Source organism: Lampetra planeri, chromosome 6 (assembly GCF_965212315.1).
Source record: "Lampetra planeri chromosome 6, kcLamPlan1.2.h2, whole genome shotgun sequence".
NCBI lineage: Eukaryota > Metazoa > Chordata > Hyperoartia > Petromyzontiformes > Petromyzontidae > Lampetra > Lampetra planeri.
This window is the reverse complement of record NC_136112.1, coordinates 14,340,535-14,362,918: the sequence shown is the minus strand read 5'-3', so window position 1 is coordinate 14,362,918 and position 22,384 is coordinate 14,340,535. Positions and strand designations below refer to the sequence as shown.

The window sequence follows — 22,384 nt, the reverse complement described above, 5'->3', positions numbered from 1 at the left end:
CAACAGCGGACGGTGCTCATTTCCATCATCGGCGGCCCTGAGTTTGTGTTGTAAATTCCACATTCCTATGGTGACTTTGCACAAAACGGCATTTATTTTTTATTCAATGGCCCGCAGGAGATGACGATGGTGGGGAGCGGTGGGGAGCGGTGCGCCGCGCTATGAACTTGGTAGCCTAAGTTCGATTCCTGCTCACGAGCAATACGAGTGACGATTATCTGAATCAGTTCCGAGCCTCCCCAAGGTTGACCTAGCCTGAAATGAGTACCTTGTGCAATGTGTAAACATCACCTCTCGGGAGACAAAGGCGGCCAGGCGTGGTGGTGGTCAACCACCCCCTTCGTGTGCCGTGCCGGCCTTCGTAGGTGCTCGCGAACAGCACTTGCCTCAAAAGTCTGTTTAGGCTACTCGGGGGCTCTTTGCCACTTCGCCGGGGGTCTGTGTTTCCGATCCGCACGTTACATACATAGCGGGTACAAAACAGCGACCTCAAACTTTGCCCCAACGGTCTGTTAAAGGCTACACGGGGGGTGGCCGAGTCAAACCTCAACATGGGGTTTGAACTCGGTGACGTGGTCAAGCGGCAGCACGCTTGCTGCAAAGGGTTTGCTGTGGCTTCGCGTGGAATTTCTCACACGTTTCGTAAATTCGCGCACCAAAAACCACGTGGGCAACATCGCCCCCCGACTGACAGTTGACACTCGTCTGGGAAAGCACGCGGCACCTACGAGGATGGCGCGGATATTGAAACGTATGAAAGGACCGTCGTGAGCAGAGCGCTCGAGCCACAGCGCCACCCAGCCGCACACGAATGGACCGTTCCAATTCCCGTCTCCACCCGCCGCACCCCCCCACCTCCCCTCCCTCCCTCCCTCCCCCACCCCTCCCCTAGCTCCCCCTGATGCTTGGCCTGGATGCGAGCTGGCAGTCACTTCGTGCTGTCAGCCCCTGCTTGTGAAAGCCCATATGCGGAGCACATTTCTTGCAACGCTGCCACGCAACGCAGCCAGATGTTCCGATCGGCCCAAACTCCCCCTCGGGGATCGCCTGTTGATGAGCCGACTGACCGGCCAATTGTTTCACCGTGAGCAGAGTCAAAGCATTGCTCGTGCGGGCGGCTTTTGGGAGCGAGACGTTGTTGCAAGCGGAGCGTCGTCGCAGAGTCGTGCCGTTGGAACGATGGCGCGGTGCGTGGTGAGAGTAGCCGAAATGTTTTCGCCCTCGCCTGATGTACAGGAGGTCGTGGGTTCGATCCCGACCCTGACACCTGTTGTGTATTTGGAGTTTGCGGTGTCTTTCTCTCTCCCCGTGGTCACGTGGATTTTTCTCCGCGTCCTCCGGTTTTTCCCTCCACATTTAAAATCAACATCACCACGCGTTTAGAGGCTTTGACGGCTATAAATTTCCACGTGATGATAAGTCGCTTCTGAAAAAGAGCTATATAGCTCAGTGGGCCTTGCCGGGTAAAATCAAAACAAAATCGTTTAGATAGTAACTGCCATCCTCACGACCCTCCACGGTCGTCCCTTCCATGAGTTTCTTGCTGTGTGATGAAGAGACGATAAGAAGCCAGTGAGGGGGCAGGGAGATCGGCTAAGCGGCAGCGTGAGAGCAGGCAACGAGCTTTGCTGTGTTCGTGTTTATTTGTCAATTGGGGGGAGCGCGTTGTGAGAATGGCAGTTGAGCGTGGAGAAGTGCAGTCTGGGAATTAATTATACCGGGGGACACAAAGAGGAACGTATGCGTGAAAGAAACGTTCGTAGGTTAAAGACGTAATTGCTAACTGTTAAGAAAAGTAATTGCGCTTGGGCAGGATGCGGCACGGCTAGAAGGGACGATGGCTGGTGGTCGAGACGCACGATGAACTGGCAGCCAAGGGATGGAGGACGTCCATGACTGTGTTGTATGTATGTGTGTTGAACTTGTGTCGCAACGTACGTAGCCAACCATGCTAATTGGGGGAAGGACAACAAACTAAACACAAAAAGCGGTTGTCATGAAATTAGTTTTCCATCCACGTTTCGAATCAACGGGCATTTAGTATATTTGGCTGCCATAAATTACCACGTGATCAGCCACTTCGTTGAGCTATCATTTGTGGCCAGGTCGCTTGTGAAAAAGAGCTGCATTGCTCGTTGGGCCTTACCTGGTATGATAACGCTAATTAAGATAAAACTAACTAAAATACTACAATATTTATGATCTATAGTAATCCAGCTGCCCTCCAGTATTAATCCACTCTGCAGGCACAGTTAACTTGTTATACCACTGCCCTTCATTCCCTATTCAAAGTGCATTAATCCAGAGCGTTTATGTTCACATAATTTCACTGCCCAAGTATGTTGTGAGATTCAAGCTGAACCCTGTATGAGCAGGTGAAAATACACCGAGCGTCACTTTCTCTTGCACGGGAGGGCAGGTCCACCATGATCACTCGCCATTTGTGTTGTCCGTGGCCAGGAATCAAACTCGAGCCACCGGGTTTGTGGCGCAGTGCGCCGCAACTGTCGCTCCTTCTCGCTCCACCCAATGCGTGCTTTAGATCCGTGCGCGATTCCAACTCCGGTTGCCCCATGGACAGACTCGCGCCTGCCATAGGAATTGCATAATTTGCGCCATTAGCTCAGGGCTGTGGACCGGAGATGAGCCCTGCCTCTGTGCTCGTTTGAGCCGCGAAATCGCCCTTGAGTGGGGAAGCGGCGTTGAGATCCAACGGTAATGATTCACTTTGAGGGCTCGCGGTGTCTCTCCTCATCCCATGGCCGACAGCTGCAAGCTCCCCCCCACTAGCGGCGCACGCCCCAGACCCATCAGCACGTCCTCACCACCTCCATGATCTCCGTCATCTCCGCACGTCCCATTCACAGGGTCGGCTACGTACGGCGTGAAAGAAGTTCGGCCTACGTACACACGCCAAGTTCGATCGACACCCATCGGCGCCCTATGATTGTGGAACGGACGTGCATCTGTGCCAAGCTATTGTAAACGGATTTAACATTGACCAAGTGTGCGCATTGCATTGTCCAATAGCCTCCTCGGCCTTATCCAGACAACCAACACAAGAGAACTAAACATGTGGCCATTTGCCATTTAGAGCCGCCGACTCAAAAGGGTGATTGAGAAGATGCGACCATCCAAACAGGCGGCCGTGAAACAAAGACACAGCCATCGACTGGTTTCGGCCTCGTTAGGACTCATCTGTGCAATACAGTCATCAATGTTCGCTGCTGCCATATGAACTGAAAACTAAACTAAAACTCAACTATTTTTTATTTTATTAGGAAAGGCCCAATGAGCTATATAGCTCCTTTTCAGAAGCAAATGTGGAAATTTAAACAGCCAAATGCTCTAAATGTACGCTTCTAAATGTGGAGGGAAAAACCAGAGGACCTGGAGAAAAATCCACGCAACCAAAGGGAGAGAGACATGAAAACTCCAAAATCCACGACATCCTGTAGACCAGGCGAGGTAGTTAACATCTCTCCACCGTGGCACCCATTATATGGAGAGCCGTACCTTTATGTAACATTTTTCTGATTGTGATGGATGGCTCGCCTTGTCATGTGCAGACTTGCATACATGTGAGTAGTGTTGCTCACTCCTTGGGAGACAAAGGCGGCCGGGCGTGGTGCTGGTCACCCACCCCCTCGTGTGCCGTGCCGGCCTTAATAGGTGCTCCCTAACAGCACCTGCCTCAGGCTAAACAGGGGCTCTTTGTCACTTTGCCGACTGCAACCTTTGTTCAGGCACATGATGTATCTTGGTTGCTTTTCATGATCAAGGGAATTCTTCCAAACAATTCCACCTCGTAATCAGTCGTTGCCTATTTCATCGTCAACATCCTGATCTGCTGTGGTTTCCAGTCGCATTCCTCCCAACAATGCTTCCAGATTATTTTCTTCGAAAACTTGTTGTGCATGGCGTTTGTTTTTCTGTCTCCTGTTCATGTGGAAGACCACCATTGCCGCCTGCTTTATTAGGCCCTTCAATCACTTCCTCCAATAATTGTATTCATTTCCTGCGATTCGTACTTTTACCACAGTATACAACACTTGGTCGCACAACAATCTGTTCTGGGTCCCATTAAGTACTCTTGAAATTGCTGTTACGTTGGCGGTAGCAGGTAATAATAACAAGGGCAACCTCCAGTTGTCTGCGTATGGCGCGAAAGAAGTTCAACATGCACACTTGCACGCGTGTGAGTGGTGGGCGCACTGGACACATTTATTTTTTATTCTGTGTAGCCGATTTAAGGCGCTGTGCAAGCTGAACCTATTCTCCACCCCCACCTTGATCAATAACAAACACTGCCTTTCGCTCTCCGTTCCCATCCCTTCGCGGTCCACCAACCCCAGGCCTATGCAGGTACGCGCTGGGCATGCAGGAAGGGCGAATCCCTGATGAAGACATCACAGCCAGCAGCCAGTGGTACGAGACCACTGCTGCTCACTACGCCAGGTGACTTAACGCATTGGCACCGCCTGCCGCACCACCGCGACACGAGCTCACACACGCTGCCTGCACGCAGCACACACACGTTGCAGCACACCCTCGTCACGCATTCGTGCTATCTTAACAACAATAACAACAATAGCCATTTTCCACGAAGTGGCGGTGACGTCACTGCAGCACCTGTGCCAGGCTAAGTGCACTTTAAGGCCACGTTAAATTGTTGAACGCCCACTGGCAGGAGGTCACGGGACAGAACCAGGTGCCATTGTTTGACTGACTGAGATGACTGACCGATGCACCATTTGTGCCCGTACTGTGCCAACTTGCTGTGTTTTAGCCGCCCGGCACTCAGCTCGTTGTTGTGAGCGTCGCTCCTCTGCCCTCCGGTGTTACTGGAGGGCGACTGCCTCCAACTGCCCAGTAGCGTCCTTCACGAGCCTCCTCCACAGAAGCCGATCTTGACACCACTGGTCCCAGTCATCAGCAAGTCCACTCAGCTCTACACCCTCTTGTACCACATCACTCCATGCTAACTATGCACATACACACTTACTCGTATACACACCTATGGGCGCAACAACATCGGCTGCCACTAACCGGTGGTAAAATCACCATGGTTCATGTGTCATGGTTGATGTTCCCACCATTTCGGAATCTGGGTTTCGGCCACCAGTGATAAAACTGGGTTCTCAGTTGTAGTGATTTGTGTCACCAACGACTGTACAAAAACGCAACATGGTGGGTTCGGTTGATCGCTTAATTTTCCATACGAGTAGTGCACAGTTTTAACCGTTTTCTCACCTTTTGAAAAAAAACTACTCGGTTGAAGGTGTATACGAATGGTGCCACCTAGTGTGAAAAAACAGGCCACAAATCTGATGGGAGTTGGCAAGGGCGCTGTATAATTCCGAAATAGAGTAGAATAGAAACACCGTCGTCTAATCTCGGGGGTAGGTGAAGCAACCTGGCTGGTTCCTCTGCCTGCCTGCACTCGATGGAATTAAAAGTGGAGAATTCACATTGGTTGGCGATTCAGCACTCGCCGGTTTTCTCCCGGTCACTGCCTTCACCCGGCGGTCAGTCGCCTCCTGACGATCGTGATCTCAGCTCGTAACACGTCGCACAGCATTCAACTCGAGAGGTGCGAGGAGGAACCGCGGACAAGCGGGAAGGCGGCCACACCAAGAATTGCCCAAGCTCTGCGATCCTCAATGTATACTGAGGCGTTATTGGCCGATTAGCGAGCATTTAGATGTGGCAGGAAACCACGGCACCCGGAGAAGCCCACGCGTGCGAGGGGGAAATGCTCTGTCCCACACAGACGGAACAAGTGGAGTCCACGTTTTTGCTGTCCCGCATTTTCCTGGCAAGCCCAGTGTATGACACCTCGACACCCACGGGAAGGAAGTTTCGCAACATTTGCGTGATCCGCCAATTCAAGAAACGTGTGTCTCGCGCTCTTTACCTTTTACAACTCTGATAATGCCGTCTTGTTGACGTTTTTGGGCATTCTGTGGTAAAACCTCAACGACCAATCGAAGCAACTGCAGAAGGAGAAGCAGCTCTTTCGGGAGGGCCAGTGTGCGACGTGATGTGACGTGACATTGCCAACTGGAAAGTGATTTGTTGGGTGACATGACCTCAATTGCACAATTAGAACAACATTGGCGGTGGGGGGGGGGGAACAAAAATATAATCACAAATGGTATTGCAGTATCACCGCCGCCGTCTCCGTCATCAATAACACCATCGTCAACATCATCGTCCTCATTGAGGAGACGCGTGGATACTTACTGCAACACTGTGGCCAGTCTGGAGTCTGCACAGCTGTGCACATGTGTGGAATATTCACTTTATCTGCCTTGGCAACCGTCTTGCCAGGCAAAAAGAGTGAGATTCCTATCCCCTCTGCCTTTATTGCTTTTTTTTCTAAATCCGCTGAGATTTGGGGAAGGGGGTTTTGTTTTCTGTGCGTGTATCCCCCTAACCGCCCCCCCCCCCCCCTCAGTCAACCCCCACCCCCAGCCATTTTCTTGGACTCGGCCGCTGTGGGAAAAGAAACAGATGGGGAGCACAGTCTGTGCCAACTCGAGTGTCCAAACTAGCCAGGACTCGACCGTGCAATGGTTCTTGCCGTGCCGGGAGACTGTCCAATTTAGCGATGGGGCCATCGCCCATCTCCATTGGCTGCCCTGAGATTGTAGGTTTTATATTCCAGATCCCTACGGCAGGAGCCAGTCTATATCGAAACCTGGCACTGAGTGATACTCGATCAATCCCTAAGGGATGATGATGATGGTGGTCATGATGATTGACCAAACTGTGACCTCCGACCTTGATTGGAACATTTCGAGGTACGCAGTAGGGGGAAGGACAACAAATCATTCGGAACGCATCCAGTCTCATCAGATCTCAGAAGCTAAGCTGAGTTGATCCTAGTTAAACCTTTGGATAGGTGACTACCAGTGCATTCCAGGCATTATATGGTTGGGTCGGCAAGGTGGCCAGGAGATGGCGGTACAACAATGGGTGAAAATAAAAATATTATTAAAATTAATTGGGTCCGTCTGTAGACTGAATCTATCTGTGCGGCACTTTGAGCGTAATTGCCACGTACGCGTGGGTTTCCCTGGATACTCCCGATTTCATCGTGCCAACGACTCACGAATTTAATTGGTCAGACACCCCAATTCATAACTGTCCTGAAAATGAGTCTATAAGTCTCAGCGAGGGCTGATCTGAATAAATACCATAAGGTTTTGAATAATGCATCGATTAATTGATTACAACTGATTCTTACACTCGCGATACATGCACTGAATCATGTGCATGAGAAATGATGATTCGAAAATGTGTGCAAATAGTATGCCAACAATACGTATTACATTTGAGCTGATGGCAGTAAACAAACACTGTATGACGCGGGGGCTTTCACGACCAATATTATTCATCATAAAGGTTTTTGGGTTTAGATCGCTTTATTTATAAATGTGTCGCAACCCTCCACCACCCGACATGGCCAATCAGTAAAAAATGTGTCACGTTGACAAAAGACAAATAGTTCACTACTTTAGCCCAGATGAGTGAATCCACAACATTTAAAAATTTAGAGTAGGACCAGCGAAACATTGTGGTAATTACCAGCGCAACGTCGTACCCAAAAATTGCAAATGTTGTGGATTCACTCTTCAACACACCGGTGGGCTAAAGTAGTGAACTATTTGTCTTTTGTCAACGCGACACATTTTTTACTGATTGGCCGTCTCGGGTGGTGGAGGGTTGCGACACATTTATAAATAACACGATCCAACCCAAAAACCTTCATTATAAACACTGTACGAATTTAAACAACAACAAGAAACAAAACAAAGAATCTTAGGACTCCCTCACGCGAGGCTTCCCTGGGTAAATTAATGGGCCGCCGTTTGTTTTGGACGCCGACCGTGACCTAGGCTCGACTCGGAGGAGGGCGACGGGGCCTGGTGCCCTCTGGGCTCCATCAGCCCCCAGAGCATGGAGTTCCTGCAGGTCGACCTGCGCGAGCTGCACTTCATCACGCTCGTCGGCACGCAAGGTGACTGGGCCCCCCCCCAAAACAGAAATAAAAACCTCGCGTCTGTTCACTCGCTCGCTCGCCGGAAGAAGGATCGCTGACCGACGGATTCAAAAGTGAATTAGTTTTGGCCTACGAGATGAAAGCTCTTTTATAAGTTCGTTTAGCCAGTGTATTTTGCCCCCCCTAACATCCAGGGCACCCGGTGGCATTGGTGTTTATAAAGCAGTCGCCTGCTGGTGAGACTCGATGAATTTGAAACCGGGCCAAAGTTTAGAAATTCCCCCAGAGTATTTGGCATCGGGAGGATATTGCCTCGTAAGCCCGATGCCACGGGGCGCCCAGAAGGTACGGACAAAACTAAATGGCTGAGAGAACTGGCGGCGGGCTTTGTTTCTGAGATCGAATGGAATTAAAATTCAGCGCTTTGGTCAGTGGCCCTTCTCGCGAGGGGAAGGCTTTCAACAGAAACCGCTACTTGCGGGCAACAAAGACTCAATGCGAGTGTGAGATCAAGGGTGTGCGGTGACGTGAGCAGTTGTTACCCCGCTAAATGTGGACCACCAGGAGATACGGATCTTGTCCGGCTCCTCTAGCTCGATCTGGGCATCTGGCACTCCACCAGCGTCACTCCTGTGCAGGTTTCCTGGCTTGGTAGGGGATTTGGGATTGTGGTCTGGAGTGTGTAGATCTCGTGGAATCATTTCTCTGTTGTGATCACTTTTTGGTTATTTGTGCTTTTTGTTTTGGTGCCATTTCATAATTTGTTTATTCATTTTTGATTTAGCTTGGTGTAGTAGGGGCTTTCATTTGCTTGGTAGTAGTGGCTGTACATGGCAATTGGTCCTTACATATAATGAATGTACAGCGTTATGGGATGCTATTAGCATGAATAGTGCAATATATATTAAAACAAAGTTTAATTACCTGTATAAAAGAGCTTTATAGCTCATCGGATTCCTCCGGTATAAATACAAATTCTGATCCTGAGCTCAGCAGTGTCCTTGCTCGTGTCACCAGGCCGAGCTGGTGGCGCTATTGAAAGAAGTAACGCCCCCCCCATTCACCCCCCCAGAACTCTGCGTGCTGATTCTTGCCCAAATGAAGATGGATCCCTCATTAGGCGAATAAAAAGAGTGCACCCGTAGATGGCGAGATTTCGGACGGAACTATAAACCTGTTGAGGAATTTAACAGCCTTATATGAATGAGGCATAACAACAGCCTTATATGACATCGGCATTGCAGGGAGCAGCATTATTCTTAAATAGGCCACCTTAACACAATTGTGCAATGCCCATAGCCTGTTGCTGTTTATTAATTCTCGACAGATGTCCAGCTTGGCAGAGCACAGCTCGAAGTATCACACGAGGTTGTTGATCCCTCGTCCTACGGTGTTAAAATTTAACACGATCGAATGATGATGACAATAACAACAACCGCCAATAGTGTTACCCTCCAGAGTGCCAAAACATGGCAAAGCCACCGAAAGGGCCGCTCACTACTCGCTGCATGGCTCCGTGGGAAGTTCAGCAACGACGGTGCCCGTAGGAGGTAGCGCAGACAGTAGGTCTGGTGACAAGCCATCTGCGTGCACGTCGAGTGCTGTGACCTCGTATTGCGGGGGGGGGGGGGGGGGTGCGTTAATACCGGGGATTCTGGTATCCTGACCGTTGATGGAAAAAAAAGGTTACTCATGAATTTAGCAGAAGCAGGACCCTCTTGAAAAAAAAATGTGTCTTCAGACTCAGGAAGGTAGACAAACTCTCTTGTTTGCATTGCAACATTGGTCATTCTTGTGGTATTTTGAGATGAACTTGTCACTCCTATATGAATGTGGATTTTTTTTACAACTGTGGTGCATGTGTGGGTGTGCACATGTTTCTGCGTGCCTGCGTGGATGCTTGTGTGCGTTTGTGTGTATGCATGTGTGTGTGAGTGGGGAGTGGTAGTGTAGTGGTTAGCGCGCTGCGCTTGAATCCCGGTGACCTGCGTTGGATTCCCGCTCACGGCCAACACCAGTGACGATTATCTGAACCGATCCTGGGCCTCCCCTACGTCGAATCAGCCTCAAATGAGTACCTGGTGCAGTGTGTAAACATCGCCACTGGGGAGACAAAGGCGATTGGGCGTGGTGCTGGCCACCACCCCCTCGTGTACCTTACTGGCCTTTATAGGTGCTCGCTAACAGCACTTACCCCAACAGTGTTGAGGCTATATATGGGATCTGTGTCTGTGTGTTTATTACTCATTCGGGATTACGCATAGAAGTCATCGCCCCCCCCCTCCTGGCAGACTTGCCAGCCTTCATAGGTGCTCGCTAACAGCACTTGCCCCAACAGTCTGTCAAGGCTACACGGGGGATCTTTGTCCTTGTTTGTGTTTGCTCCAGGCCGGCACGCGGAAGGCACGGGGAATGAGTACGCAACCGCTTACCGGCTCGAGTACTCGCGGGACGGCTCTCGCTGGGTCATGTGGCACGACCGGCGCGGCGAGGAGGTGTGTATCAACCTTTACCGTCATCATCATCTTTGTGATAATGAGACAAATCAACGATTCACCACCGCATTTAGCGATTCATTTAATTGTCGTGATTCGGGGGGGGGGGGGGGTCATGAATTCATATAAGGACTGATTATAGATTTTTTTTGCGTCTCGTTTTCATCGTCCCGTTTGTATTGTTTATAGTTGTTTTTGGCTCATTTGTACAGTTTCGTTCACGCCATTAGGCAAACATGCAAATTATCATATCACTTGCAGAAATCTGCAATGACCAGTGCTCAAACACACGATTCAACATGCGTTTCAACATCAACACGATTCAACATCTAGGGAAAGCCTCCTCTAGGCCCCTGCGCAGGGGAGGGTTCCTGCTGCAAAGGCGCATTTGTTCCAATTCCATTCACGTTGTTTTCTTTTAGATCGCGGCCATCGTGTGCGGTTGCTGTTACGATCTGAAGGGAAATCGTCTGCAGAACTCTCGCAACGAGTATCTCTCGCTCTCTCTACGTGTGCGCCGTGTACCTTCTCAAAGATATCGGCGATCATCGTCTTGCTTCCGTGTAGTTTCAGTACTTAAGTCGGGTTTCATCAATAAAAACACCCCATCTTCGTAGCTCTGTCCGTGATATTTACTCCAGAACTCTGCGTAAGATATTCCTCCCGGTTGCATCCAATTGTTCAAATTGCTCGTTGAACTTAATTAATTGCCTTCCCCAGCTTCGTGTTGCTCACACAAAGCCACATTCATATTCATTCTGTTGTTTCTCGTATGTATGTTGAACTTCTTTCGCAACGTACGTAGCCAACCCGTGCTAATCGGAGGTGCGATTACATGTTCAGGAAATCTATGAACCCAGGGTTGTAAAGCCCCTCATTAAATGTCCAAAATCTCACCCTGCCTTTCTCGACATTTTCCTTCTGTACCTGCTGCTGTCCGTAATACATTTCTTTTAACTCGTCCCTTGTCTGTCCATGACATTTGGAACATCCTTCTTTAAAAAAAAAAACAACATACCCTGTTTCTTGTCACTTGCTCTGTAGGTTTGCAGTGAGTAATGCAATGTTGCCTCCTGTTTAGAAATTTACCGCAGAAATGCTGTCGACAGAAATACCTCTTAAGGCCCCTCTATAGCTTATTTATAGACACGAAGGCGGCTCAACTTTCAAACGCCCCCGGGACCGTTTATTGGTCAATGCTGCCGGCATCCGCAGGACCACTGTTCCTACCATGAGCAATGTCTGTACGCGTAACGTTGAACTTCTTCCGCACCGTACGTAGACAAACGGCGCTAATCGGAGCAGTGCCCTTCTCAAGGGCATCGCGAAGTGCGCGCAGCGAGCTGTCGCACTGCGGCAGTTGATCTGACATTTCAATCCTCAGGGCTGGAATGAAGCCACGGCCGTATCGAGTGACAAACCAAATAGGATTTATTATGCATTCGCTATGCAGGCCGATGGCTGCCGGGCTGGGAACGTCAAACTCTCGCAGGGCTTCACAACCGTGGATTCATAGACTTGAATCGAAGGTGACGGAAATCTGGACTGGAACCCGCAATCTCCGTGATGTTCTGTTTTCCAACGCCACGTGTACGGAACAGCATCTACGAATGCAGTCCGTTCAAACGACAAATGCTCTCGCCACCTGTGTCATTGTCCCCGGTCTTAAAACAGACAACGATGTGTGTATATGTCTGTGCGTGTGTGTGCGTGCGTGTGTGTGCGTGCGTGTGTGTGCGTGCGTAAGTGTGGAGAAGCAGTGTAGCGGTTAGGGCACTGCTACAATTCAATCATTGCAGGGATATAAAAAAAAGAATCGTTGTTGAATGAAATCACGATGCAGAATCGATCGTGGCAATCCATCGAATCTTCATGGGGGATGTGAATCATTATTAACCTAGTCACAATGCCCTCATCCTTTACAGCCTCGTTTTTCTCTCAAACTTTTGTGTTTCTCCACACGTTTATCCCAATTGTGTTGTCAGTCTTGTGTCACGAGATTAATAAAATAATCCATTCCGAACTCCCGCGGAGCAGTAAAAGCCGCCGCTTTAGAGAATGTCCCACAGAAGCAGATATAGAACTAGTTCTGAGATCCCCTTCAGGTGACCTTGTGCGCACATTCGAGGACAGGAACTTTCCACACACTCCTACTACAGAGCAGTGCAGCCATTTCATTTTCGAGAACGGCCCACAGAAGTGGATGCTACAGAGCAACCCTTGAAATCCCGAGCAAGTGACGTCATATCCACTCTGCCACAGGGAGTAATGTTCATGACATGACAGTCAAACCAAGATGTTTAATTATCACAGCTGGATTTAGCCAAAGTGCAAAACCGAATTTAATGTGATGTCTTTTTTTTCGTCTGCAGCCAATTGGACACTGGGCTGAGACCACCAGCTCGCAAGACTTGAGAGCCCAATTTAATCAGGGATGGCTGAAACCTGGATTCAAACCCAGGATCTTAGGGGTGGCAACTTGGTAAACTCTGACATGGTATCAGCCCCTCAAGCCACGCAGCTCAGGGATTTCATAAATTCATTGCATTATTAGCTCGGGGAAGGTCTCAAGACTCATTTTAATCAGGTGGGTTCTGCATTGGGGATATTGGGCCATATCCTCTTTTTTAGAAATGTAAAAATTATTTCGTGTCAAAAATCATGGGCGAGTGAAACGCATCTCAGCCATGGCCAGAGCTATCAGTGGAAATGAGCGCCACACCAATGCTGGCTTGATCAGCAGCCGCCCTGCCGAATGCTACTGCTCATGGCTCCAATCACACTCCACCTGCCCAACTCCCCAGCCAGCTGTAGCCCAGTCAGCTCAGAACACTGCCCCCTCCTCCACACTCCGCTCGCCGTGAGTCCCAAGTCCGAGTCTGGCAAGCCATCTGATGTATTTGTTTAATGTAAGCTTGAGTTACCCACGAAATTCCGAGTCTCAAACCTCTTTTCACGGAGGGTCCTGCCAATTCATTTTATTACAGTTGAGGGCGATATTGCTAGATGTAACCCCAATGCAAATTATTTACCGGCAATTTTCGTTATCATTGTTGGACAGTTGGCCAACACCCGTTACATTTCACTTTTTTTTTGTATGGGAGGAAACTGGAGAACCCGGAGGAAACCCATGCACAACAGTGGGGAAGAGAGCACACAAACTCGACCGCGAATCTGGGATCCAAAACCCATGGCTATCTTGCTCGTGAGGCCGACGAGCGCAACCAGTAGCACCGACGCGCCACCCAAAACACAACGCCCACGCGAGACTCACCGTGGCAGGGAGCCAGGGCCGTGCTGGCATCGCCGCTGGTCGCGTGGCGGGCGGCGCGCGTCCCCGCAGGGGGTGGGGGGGGCCGGGTGCTGGCGGCCCCGCGCGGAGCCCCTCCCTGGGCACATTGTGCGTGCCAGGACGCGTCGCCAGACCTGCGCGCACGCTGGAGAAGGGCCGTAGCGGGTGGCGAGATGTTAACTCCATCGCCTGATATGCAGGAGGTCGTGGGTTCGATCCCGACCCTGACGCCTGCTTTATATTTGGACTTTACCGTGTCTCTTTCTCTCCAATGTGGTCGTGTGGTTTTTCTCCGGGCCCCTCCGGTTTTTCCCTCCACATTTACAAATGTGCGTTTTAGAACATATGGCTGCTATAAATGTCCACGTGATAAGCCACTTCGTTGAGCTATCATTTGCGGCCAGGTCACTTCTGAAAAAGACCTACATAGCTTAGTGGGCCTTATCTGGTAACAAAAAAAATAGTTAAATAGGGTCATGCATATCTGTAGGAAGACCTCTTGTTGCCTTTACACAAAGCGGTTGGCTGGGTGTTGTGCTGGCCGCGCAAACCTCATCGTGTTTCGTGCTGGAAGCCCGTTAACAGGACTTTCCCCAGCAGTCTGTTGAAGGCGAGACGGGGGATCTTTGTCTTTGTGTGTGTGTGTGTGTGCAGGTGATCGAGGGAAACGTGAACACCTATGAGCTGGTGCTCAAGGACCTGAGCCCGCCAATCATCGCGCGCATCATCCGCTTCGTGCCCGTGGCCGACCGCCTCATGAGCGTGTGCATGCGCGTCGAGCTGTACGGCTGCCAGTGGCTGGGTCAGCATTGCCCCACACACAGAGACAAAGATCCCCCGCATGGTTTTTTTTTACCAAACTGTTGGGGCAAGTGCTGTTAGCGAGCACCGTTGCCCCCCCATACACGTGCACGTTCGATAAAATTTTGCCCGTGGCGTGCCATGAGTCGGGTCGGTTGCACAGGGGGGGGGGGTGGGGGATGCTGGGACGGAAGTCCCCAAGAAAGACAAAGAGGGAAACGGCTCAAGATGAGCAGCAGGGAGAGAGAAGAAGCGCTGGGCAGGACAGGGAGGAGGAGGGGGAGAAGGAACGACTGGCACAAGATGCCAAGGACGAGAGGAGGGCGATGATGATGAGAGGGAGAGAGACGGAAGAAGCAAGCAGGAGTGAGCTGCACGGAGGAGCACCAGGGGTCGGGTGGGGAGAGGGGAGGGATTCAGAGTGGGGGTGGCCACCGCAGAAGTCACGTGGTTTACGGGAGGCTTGAGATGGTCTGGATGGTTTGATGATTGTCGCGGGCATGAATCCACGCGAGTATCATGATCGCAGAAATTGATATTAATGGATCGTTGCAGCCCGAATCTGAACCAATACAGTGCCCCCTTCATTCCCACTCACAATAGGGGACCAATATTCCCATTGTAATATCTCCACCCCCCTCCTCCCCCCATTTATACACAGCTCTTAGCTGCGGTAGCGTGCACATTGTTAAATACTCACTTACCTCCAACGTGAACACTGCATGCTACCTAGAGCCAGGCTATCTCAACCAATCACAGAACATCGCTTGTAGAGGGGGGGCGGTGGGTTTGGGGGGTTTCCCGCCTTCGAGAGGCATATTGTGGGCGGCGGCTGCCATTTTTAACGAGGGCCCGAGGAATCAAAACGCTACGATGAGGACACAACAATGTGTACACCAGGCTAACATTGCGGGACAAGGGTCTCCTTCGGATCGCTGAGAGGAAGGGGGGGGGGCAGCCAGACCACGCGTTACGGTGTGGGTGACATTTTACTATGTGGGAGCCTCAGTGCGTTAGGCCTCAATGACGTACATTGCAGCGTGTGGTCTGCAGCTGTGCATCGGTGCGTCCGACTGCCAGACCGCGGCGTGTTAATGTGTTATTGTGTGATGTTGATGTAATGGTCATCTTCTCAAGCAGCCTTGGTCCAGTTTTCCAAAGCCATGACCATTGATGCACATCAGCTGCATGCGGTGCTCGAAACCTCTCCTAGGTCCACTCGGCCTTAAAGCAGTTCCCAAGCGCAGTGCGTGAACATCTGTGATGGGGTGGCTTGGCAGGTTGTTGGCCACACACCACTCCTTTGTGTGCCGTTCCGGCCGTAGTAGATGCACTCTTTCGTACACCGAGGCTGAATGGGTATGCTTGTCCCACTGTGTGCGTGCGCGCGTTGCAGTGTCTTTCTTTATGTACGTACATTGAACTTCTTTCTCACCGTACGCAGCCAACCGTGCTAATCGGAGGTGCGGTGGGAGGATAAGAAACAAAACACAAAGAGCAGTTCTAAACAAATGAGTTTTCAATCGAGATGATTTAAAAGTGCATCGCTTCCGTGGCTTCTGAATGAACCTTGTGTGCTATTCCGTGTCTCTGTGCCGTCACCCCCCCCCCCCCCCATTGGCTCTCATCACAGATGGCCTCGTCGCGTATCGAGCACCGGTGGGACACTCCATGTTGCCCAACGACCTTCGTGTCATCGCGCTCAATGACTCGACGTACGACGGGAGCTCAGATAACATGTGAGACGCTCGCCCGCTCGCTCACTCATTCGCTACAACAACAAACGCAACAACCGCCGTTCGCCAGCCGACGGCGGTGATATCACCGCGGCACTTGTGCCAGGCTAGGTGCACACCGAGGCTACGTGATGTGTCGAAGACAGGACATCACGGGACAGACCCAGGGTGCCATGGGTTGACGGATTTTAGATTGGGCCCTTTACAGCAGGAAGGGCCCATTGAGCCATTAGGCTATATTTCATGGGCATCCTGAGATGACTGTGCCAACTTCTTGTATTTTAGCCGCCCGGCGCCTCGCTCGTTGTTGTGAGCATTGCTCCTTGCTCGCAAGAATACAAAGATCCCCCGTGTAGCCTGAACAGACTGTTGGAGAAAGTGCTGTTAGCGAGTAGCACCTATGAAGGCCGGCACGGCATAGGAAGGGTGTGGGTGGCCAACACCACGCCCGACCACCTTTGTCTCCCGAGTGATGATGTTTACACGTCTATCTAGGGGACGCCCAGGACCAGTTTATAGCGCAGCATGCAAACCGCTACACTACCGCTCCCCACAAGTGAACAGACACACACATACACGTCAACAATGGGGCCATGTTGGCCTCGACAGGTGCTCGCCAACAGCGCTTTGCCAAACTCGTCCGTGAGACTAAGACTCGAGGGGGACCTTTGTCTGCGTGTGTGTGTGTGTGTGCGCCTACACGCACAGAGCGGTGTACGACGGCCTGGGGCAGCTGACGGACGGTGTGTGGGGTCTGGACGATTTCTCCATGTCCCACGAGTACCAGGTAAGTGTGCCGCATCAGGGGCCGGGGAGGTTTCGGCCAGGATGCTGCCACAAGCGGTGTGTTTGGTCAGCAGAGGTTCCCCGCGTGATCTCCCCGCCGTGGTAATTGAATAGTTTTTGTTTTAAATCACCGCTTCTGTCCATCCAGCAGTGTAAATGGGATGCCCGCGGTGAGTCGGTCGGCAGGTCACGGGGTAAAGCGTGGGTAACTCGCGCCCCTTCCGAGACGTCTGGCTCGGCGTCGAAGAGTTGGCCAAAATTACCTTCAATTCCCAGAATACCCTGCTTAAAGGGGCTCAGCATATAAACATATAACGTTGCAAATGTCAACTTGCCAATTGCACGGTTGGCTACGCACGGTGTCGAAAGGAGTTCGACTTACGTGCAACAGAGATGAACACTGCCCTACACTTGCTTTGGGCACTGTTTCTTACTCGACTCGGGAGAAAACGCTACGGTGATTTGGTCATGAAGTTTCTTGTTCTCACAACGCGAAGGTGAATGTCGACCAGTGGAGAGGAGTTCTGCCACAAAAAAGGCAAAGACAAAGCTCCCCCGCAGGTAGCCTACATAGGCTGTTGGGGCAAGTGCTGTTAGTGAACACCTACGGAGGCCAACACGGCTCAATACGCAGTGGGTGGCCAGCACCACGCTCGCCGGCCTTTTTCTCCCCATCGGTGATGTTTGCACACCACAACAGGTACTCAATTAAAGCTGAGTCGACCTAGGGGAGGCTAAGGACTGATTCAAATATGCGTTCACCGATGTTTGTAGCCATGAGGAGGAATCGAACTCGGGTCGCTGGGTTCGTAACGCATGCTACCGCTACACTCCCGCTCCCCACACACACGCGCACACACGCGCACACGCACACATGTCAGATTCTACGACGCGACCACACATTTTTTTCCCTTTAAAACGCAGGGGCAAACCGTGCGTCGGGGATTACCAAGTTTGATTTCACCGCAGGTGTGGCCAGGCTACGACTACGTGGGCTGGAGCAATGACTCGCTCGCAGAGGACTACGTGGAGATGGACTTCTTGTTCGACAGCGTGCGCAACTTCACCGCCATGAAGGTACGCAACCTCTTGGTTGATGGGGAGCAACAGCTAGAAGTTTACATCCTTCGCGTGGCCCCCCTCTGTTGTTCGGCAACAAATCACGACTAATGCCATCATCAACCGCGGCGACCGAACATCGTTCGTCGATTTCCCCGTCTCCAGAGCAGCCACCGTAACGGCCGCCCCTCTGGGTGAGCGTCTGAACAGCTGAGCGTCCCCCATTCGGACAACGTAAACCGTTGGCTCAAGTGCTGTTAGCGAGCGCCTGTTTAATCCTGCACGGTATTAGAGTGAGGTGGTGGGGACAAGCGCCATTCATGTCCGGGCCACATTTGTCTTCTCTAATACCCGGGAAATTATTTTAGGCTGAGCAAACCCAAGTTGGAATGTCTGTTGCCCGCTGGTAATTAGCGGTATTGCCTATAAGGTCAGAGGTCCACCAGCATTGAGTCAAGCAAGCCTAACTCTGCCGACGAGACACTGTGAGTCAAAAGCGGTCCAGGATTTTGCTTGTCTTGAATCAACGCTGTTGAAATTACGCACTCCCAGAATGCCATGCGACTGGTGAATTGCGTAACAAATACTTTCTGTTGTTTAAATTTTCTACGTGGAGAGTCGGAGATGTTAAACAGACATTGTCTGGGCCTATTTATTTTATTAGTCATTTATAGATCATTTCACGGACTGTCTGATTTCGCGACGCTTAGATTCTTACGTATGGTGCGAAAGAAGTTTAACATACTTACGTACACATACCGACCTGCACCCACCCCACCGAGCTAACGATCGACGTCTCTCCCCGCCCCCGGCCTTACTCGCAGATCCACTGCAACAACATGTTTTCCCACGGCGTCAAGATCTTCTCGCGCGTCTCCTGCACGTTCGCCCGGCGCCCCGGCGCACTCTGGGAGCCCGGCCATGTGAGCGTCACCACGGTGACGGACCACGTCAACCCGAGCGCCCGCTTCGTCACCGTGCCGCTGGGCCACCGGCCCGCCCGCCACATCCGCTGCCAGTTCTACTTTGCCGACACGTGGCTCCTCATCAGCGAGATCTCCTTTCAGTCTGGTGCGTGCGGCGCGGCGGTGGCGAGCTTGATGGGAGGGGATTTGAGCGGGCGGGCGGCGGACTCGGCGATCGACTTTAACGCGGCCGTTTCGCGAGTGGTTCGGCGGTTGCTCCGGATGGCTCCTCGGCTTTCTTTTTCTTTTCCGTGCGGGGCGATTCTTCAGCTCCTGGTGACGCTCCCCAGCTCGTAGAGCCAAACGTCGGACGTTGTGCCGAGGGACGCGTGGTACGATCCAGGAGCACGTCGGAGAGGAATGCCTTTGCCTGCTCTTGCTCTTCTCCATCGCAGACAGCCGAGTTCAGTAGCCGAGCTCGGAGAACCCTGCGCGTGGAAACTGATGAGTTGTTGCCAAATTTGCGGTCATGGCCACTTTGCAGCCAAGACTCAGGGCACATGGGAGGCAGTGGCTGCTTGCCTCTCCCACCCGCAAAACGAAAAAAAAAGGCAGCCAAGCCTTTTGCCGTACCCCCTCAACCGTTGCCGAATGTGTCAGCGCCTGCTTTAACGACGCGTGGGCGGCTGGCTCCCAAGTGAATCGGAGCGGCCAAGCAGGAGTCGCACATATGTTCGAGGCTCGGAGGCTGTGTCTCAAACGTACCGGTGTTATTCTGCTCAATTGTTTTTGCGTTCCTAAACATTCGAGACGATGCCAGATTGCTTCGGAAAGTGCCACCGTGATAAGACGCCGGTCGCCGATTGTTTAGTTGGGAACCAGAGTTCAAGACCGAGAGGAGAATGGATAAATCCGGGATGGGCGAGATACTGCAAGAGAGGTCACGTGTTGATTTTGTCACAGCTGAGAGGTCAATCAGAAGGATGGAAGCAATAGCCAGCTCTGGTACTGGCTGTGGTGGACCTCTTGACCTTGATGTGGCCTTTAACTGTTGGAATTCTATTTCGATACACGCACCTCCGCATCACTGCAGAGAGCTGAAATGAACTTGAATCGATTGAGAGTGAGCACGTGGGTACGTGAGAGAGAGAGAGAGAGTGTCTTGTTATTGTGCATGCAGTCGTTAACGTTCAGCACGACGAGCCTGGCGACCTGAGTTTGATTCCAGCTCACAAATATCTGGGCCTCCACCAGGTCGACTTAGATGAGTGCATCAACGCTGGGGAGGCAAAGGTAGCCGGGCATGGTGCCGGCCACACCACCCCCAGCTCGTGTGGCCCATGCCGGCCTTCACAGCACTTGCCCCCGACACGGGGTATCTTTGTCTTTGTGCGCATCAGGCACGGCGGTTTACAACACGACGGTGCCGGCCATCACCACGCCCCGCCGGTGGGAAACGACGAACGTGTCGACGCCCCCCTACACCCAGCTCACTCCCAGCACGGGTACGCACCCAGCCACGCACGCACACAGCGACGGCACGGAACCGCCGCTCTCTTTACGTAAGGATGGGGGGGGTGGAGAGTCGATCAGCCGCCCGGGCGGCGGTGGCGATGCTGCACGCGGCTGCTGTAACCCGGCGCTGTTGTGGAGGCAGCAGCAGCCGCAGTGAGGGTTGATGGATAATTGCACAAACCCATGTCGGAATGGGATAGAGCAGTGTTCTTCACTAATCTCAGAGGGGGGGGGGGGGGGGCACTATCACCGATAAGACATCAGTGTGAGGGCCACCACACCGCCTTGCAAGGGGTTGTTTTCACGTGTTGTGTATTGTCGGGGGCCGCACTAAAGGCCACCAGGGCCGGCCAGTGGCCCGCGGGCCTTGCAATGAAGAACACTGGGATAGAATGTTTTTCCTCTTCGCACGCGTGGGTTTTCTCCAGGTGCTCCGGTTGTCACTACATCGCTGTGTTTCAAGTTCCTTGGACAATAATTCTTATTATGCTGTTGGTGACTGTGTTGGTGAATGATAATGGTTGTAATATTGATCATGATGGGAATGGTAATTATGATCATTGTTATTTGAGGGTTATAATGGTGGTCATGTGATGCTGCTGCTGATGATGATGATCAACGTTGTTCCACAAGAGTTACATGATGATCATGAGAAGTACTTGGGGCCATGGCAGTGGTGACCAGGTGAAGGCAATCATCGCTATATCGCAACATCACAAGTAAAAATAATATATAAAATTCTCCTGGCTGGCTTTGTCCTTACCCCGCACCTCTGATTGGCACGGTTGGCTACTTACGGTACGAAAGAAGCTCAAGACACATCGTATGGCCCATTTGAATTACTGGTGTTGTCAGTTGAGGATTACACGTCCTTAGACGTTCAACGTACATACGTGCATTCGATTGGCTAAAGCCGAAGCACTCATTGAAGCTGTCAGAAAACACAAAGGCCCTAATATGAATACAACAACGACGTGATGACGATGCTGACGATGCCGGCGACGGTGACTATGGCTGCAGGCCTGGTGGAGACAGCGGGGGCTGGCAGTCACACCGTGCTCATCAGCTGCCTCGTCGTGATTATCCTCCTCCTCGTCGCCATCATCGCACTCATCCTGTGGAGGCAGTGCTGGGGGCGGCGCACACGCAAGGTGTGTGCCATTCCAGGAAATCTACCATTATACTTTTTGTCAGCTTTAATAATACACCACACTAGACGACGTATTTGAATGCAGTTACCACCTCTTCCGGTGTTTGCGAGATATTCCTCTTCCCATGACACGTGACGGATTTGTATAAAGGTGGCGACCCCCATCGGACACATGACCGCGCTGTCGTGTGGCAGGGCCCGCGGAGGATCGTGGAGGAGGACCTCCTCGTGCGCCTATCCCTCCCGTCGGACACGGTCATCATCAACAGCGGGGTGGCTGTATCGGGGCAAGAGGCCGCAGGGTCACGGGGTCAGGAGGTCACGGGGACTCTCCACGCCAACCCCATGTACGAGCGGATCTACCCAGCAGATCCCGACTACCAGGTGCGTGGCTGTTGTGCACGAGGTCTGGTCCAAGTCGGTTAGGGTTAAGGGCTGTCCCCCCACTCCTCCCATTGATTCCAGGGGTGCCACAGTGACGAGATGTTAACTACCTCGCCTGGTATGCAGGAGGTCATGGGTTCGATCCTGACCCTGACGCCTGCTGTATATTTGGACTTTGCGTGTCTATCTCCTTGTGGTCGTGTAGATTTTTCTCCGGGTCCTCCGGTTTTGCCCTCCACATTTAGAAACGTGG

The 22,384-nt window shown here is 51.8% G+C and overlaps 1 protein-coding gene across 1 annotated transcript in view; it reads left to right on the top strand.

Moving 5' to 3' along the window:
• Nucleotides 1-22,384, top strand: part of DDR2 (discoidin domain receptor tyrosine kinase 2) — a 76,976-nt gene that overhangs the window by 33,521 nt on the left and 21,071 nt on the right. Inside the window, exons 3-13 of the mRNA XM_078595660.1 lie at nucleotides 4,356-4,458; nucleotides 7,905-8,026; nucleotides 10,397-10,503; nucleotides 14,450-14,597; nucleotides 16,230-16,335; nucleotides 17,041-17,119; nucleotides 18,088-18,195; nucleotides 19,002-19,248; nucleotides 20,483-20,587; nucleotides 21,618-21,748; nucleotides 21,943-22,131. Coding sequence (XP_078451786.1) covers nucleotides 4,356-4,458; nucleotides 7,905-8,026; nucleotides 10,397-10,503; nucleotides 14,450-14,597; nucleotides 16,230-16,335; nucleotides 17,041-17,119; nucleotides 18,088-18,195; nucleotides 19,002-19,248; nucleotides 20,483-20,587; nucleotides 21,618-21,748; nucleotides 21,943-22,131 — 1,445 coding nt within the window. The remainder of the gene's footprint in view (nucleotides 1-4,355; nucleotides 4,459-7,904; nucleotides 8,027-10,396; nucleotides 10,504-14,449; nucleotides 14,598-16,229; nucleotides 16,336-17,040; nucleotides 17,120-18,087; nucleotides 18,196-19,001; nucleotides 19,249-20,482; nucleotides 20,588-21,617; nucleotides 21,749-21,942; nucleotides 22,132-22,384) is intronic.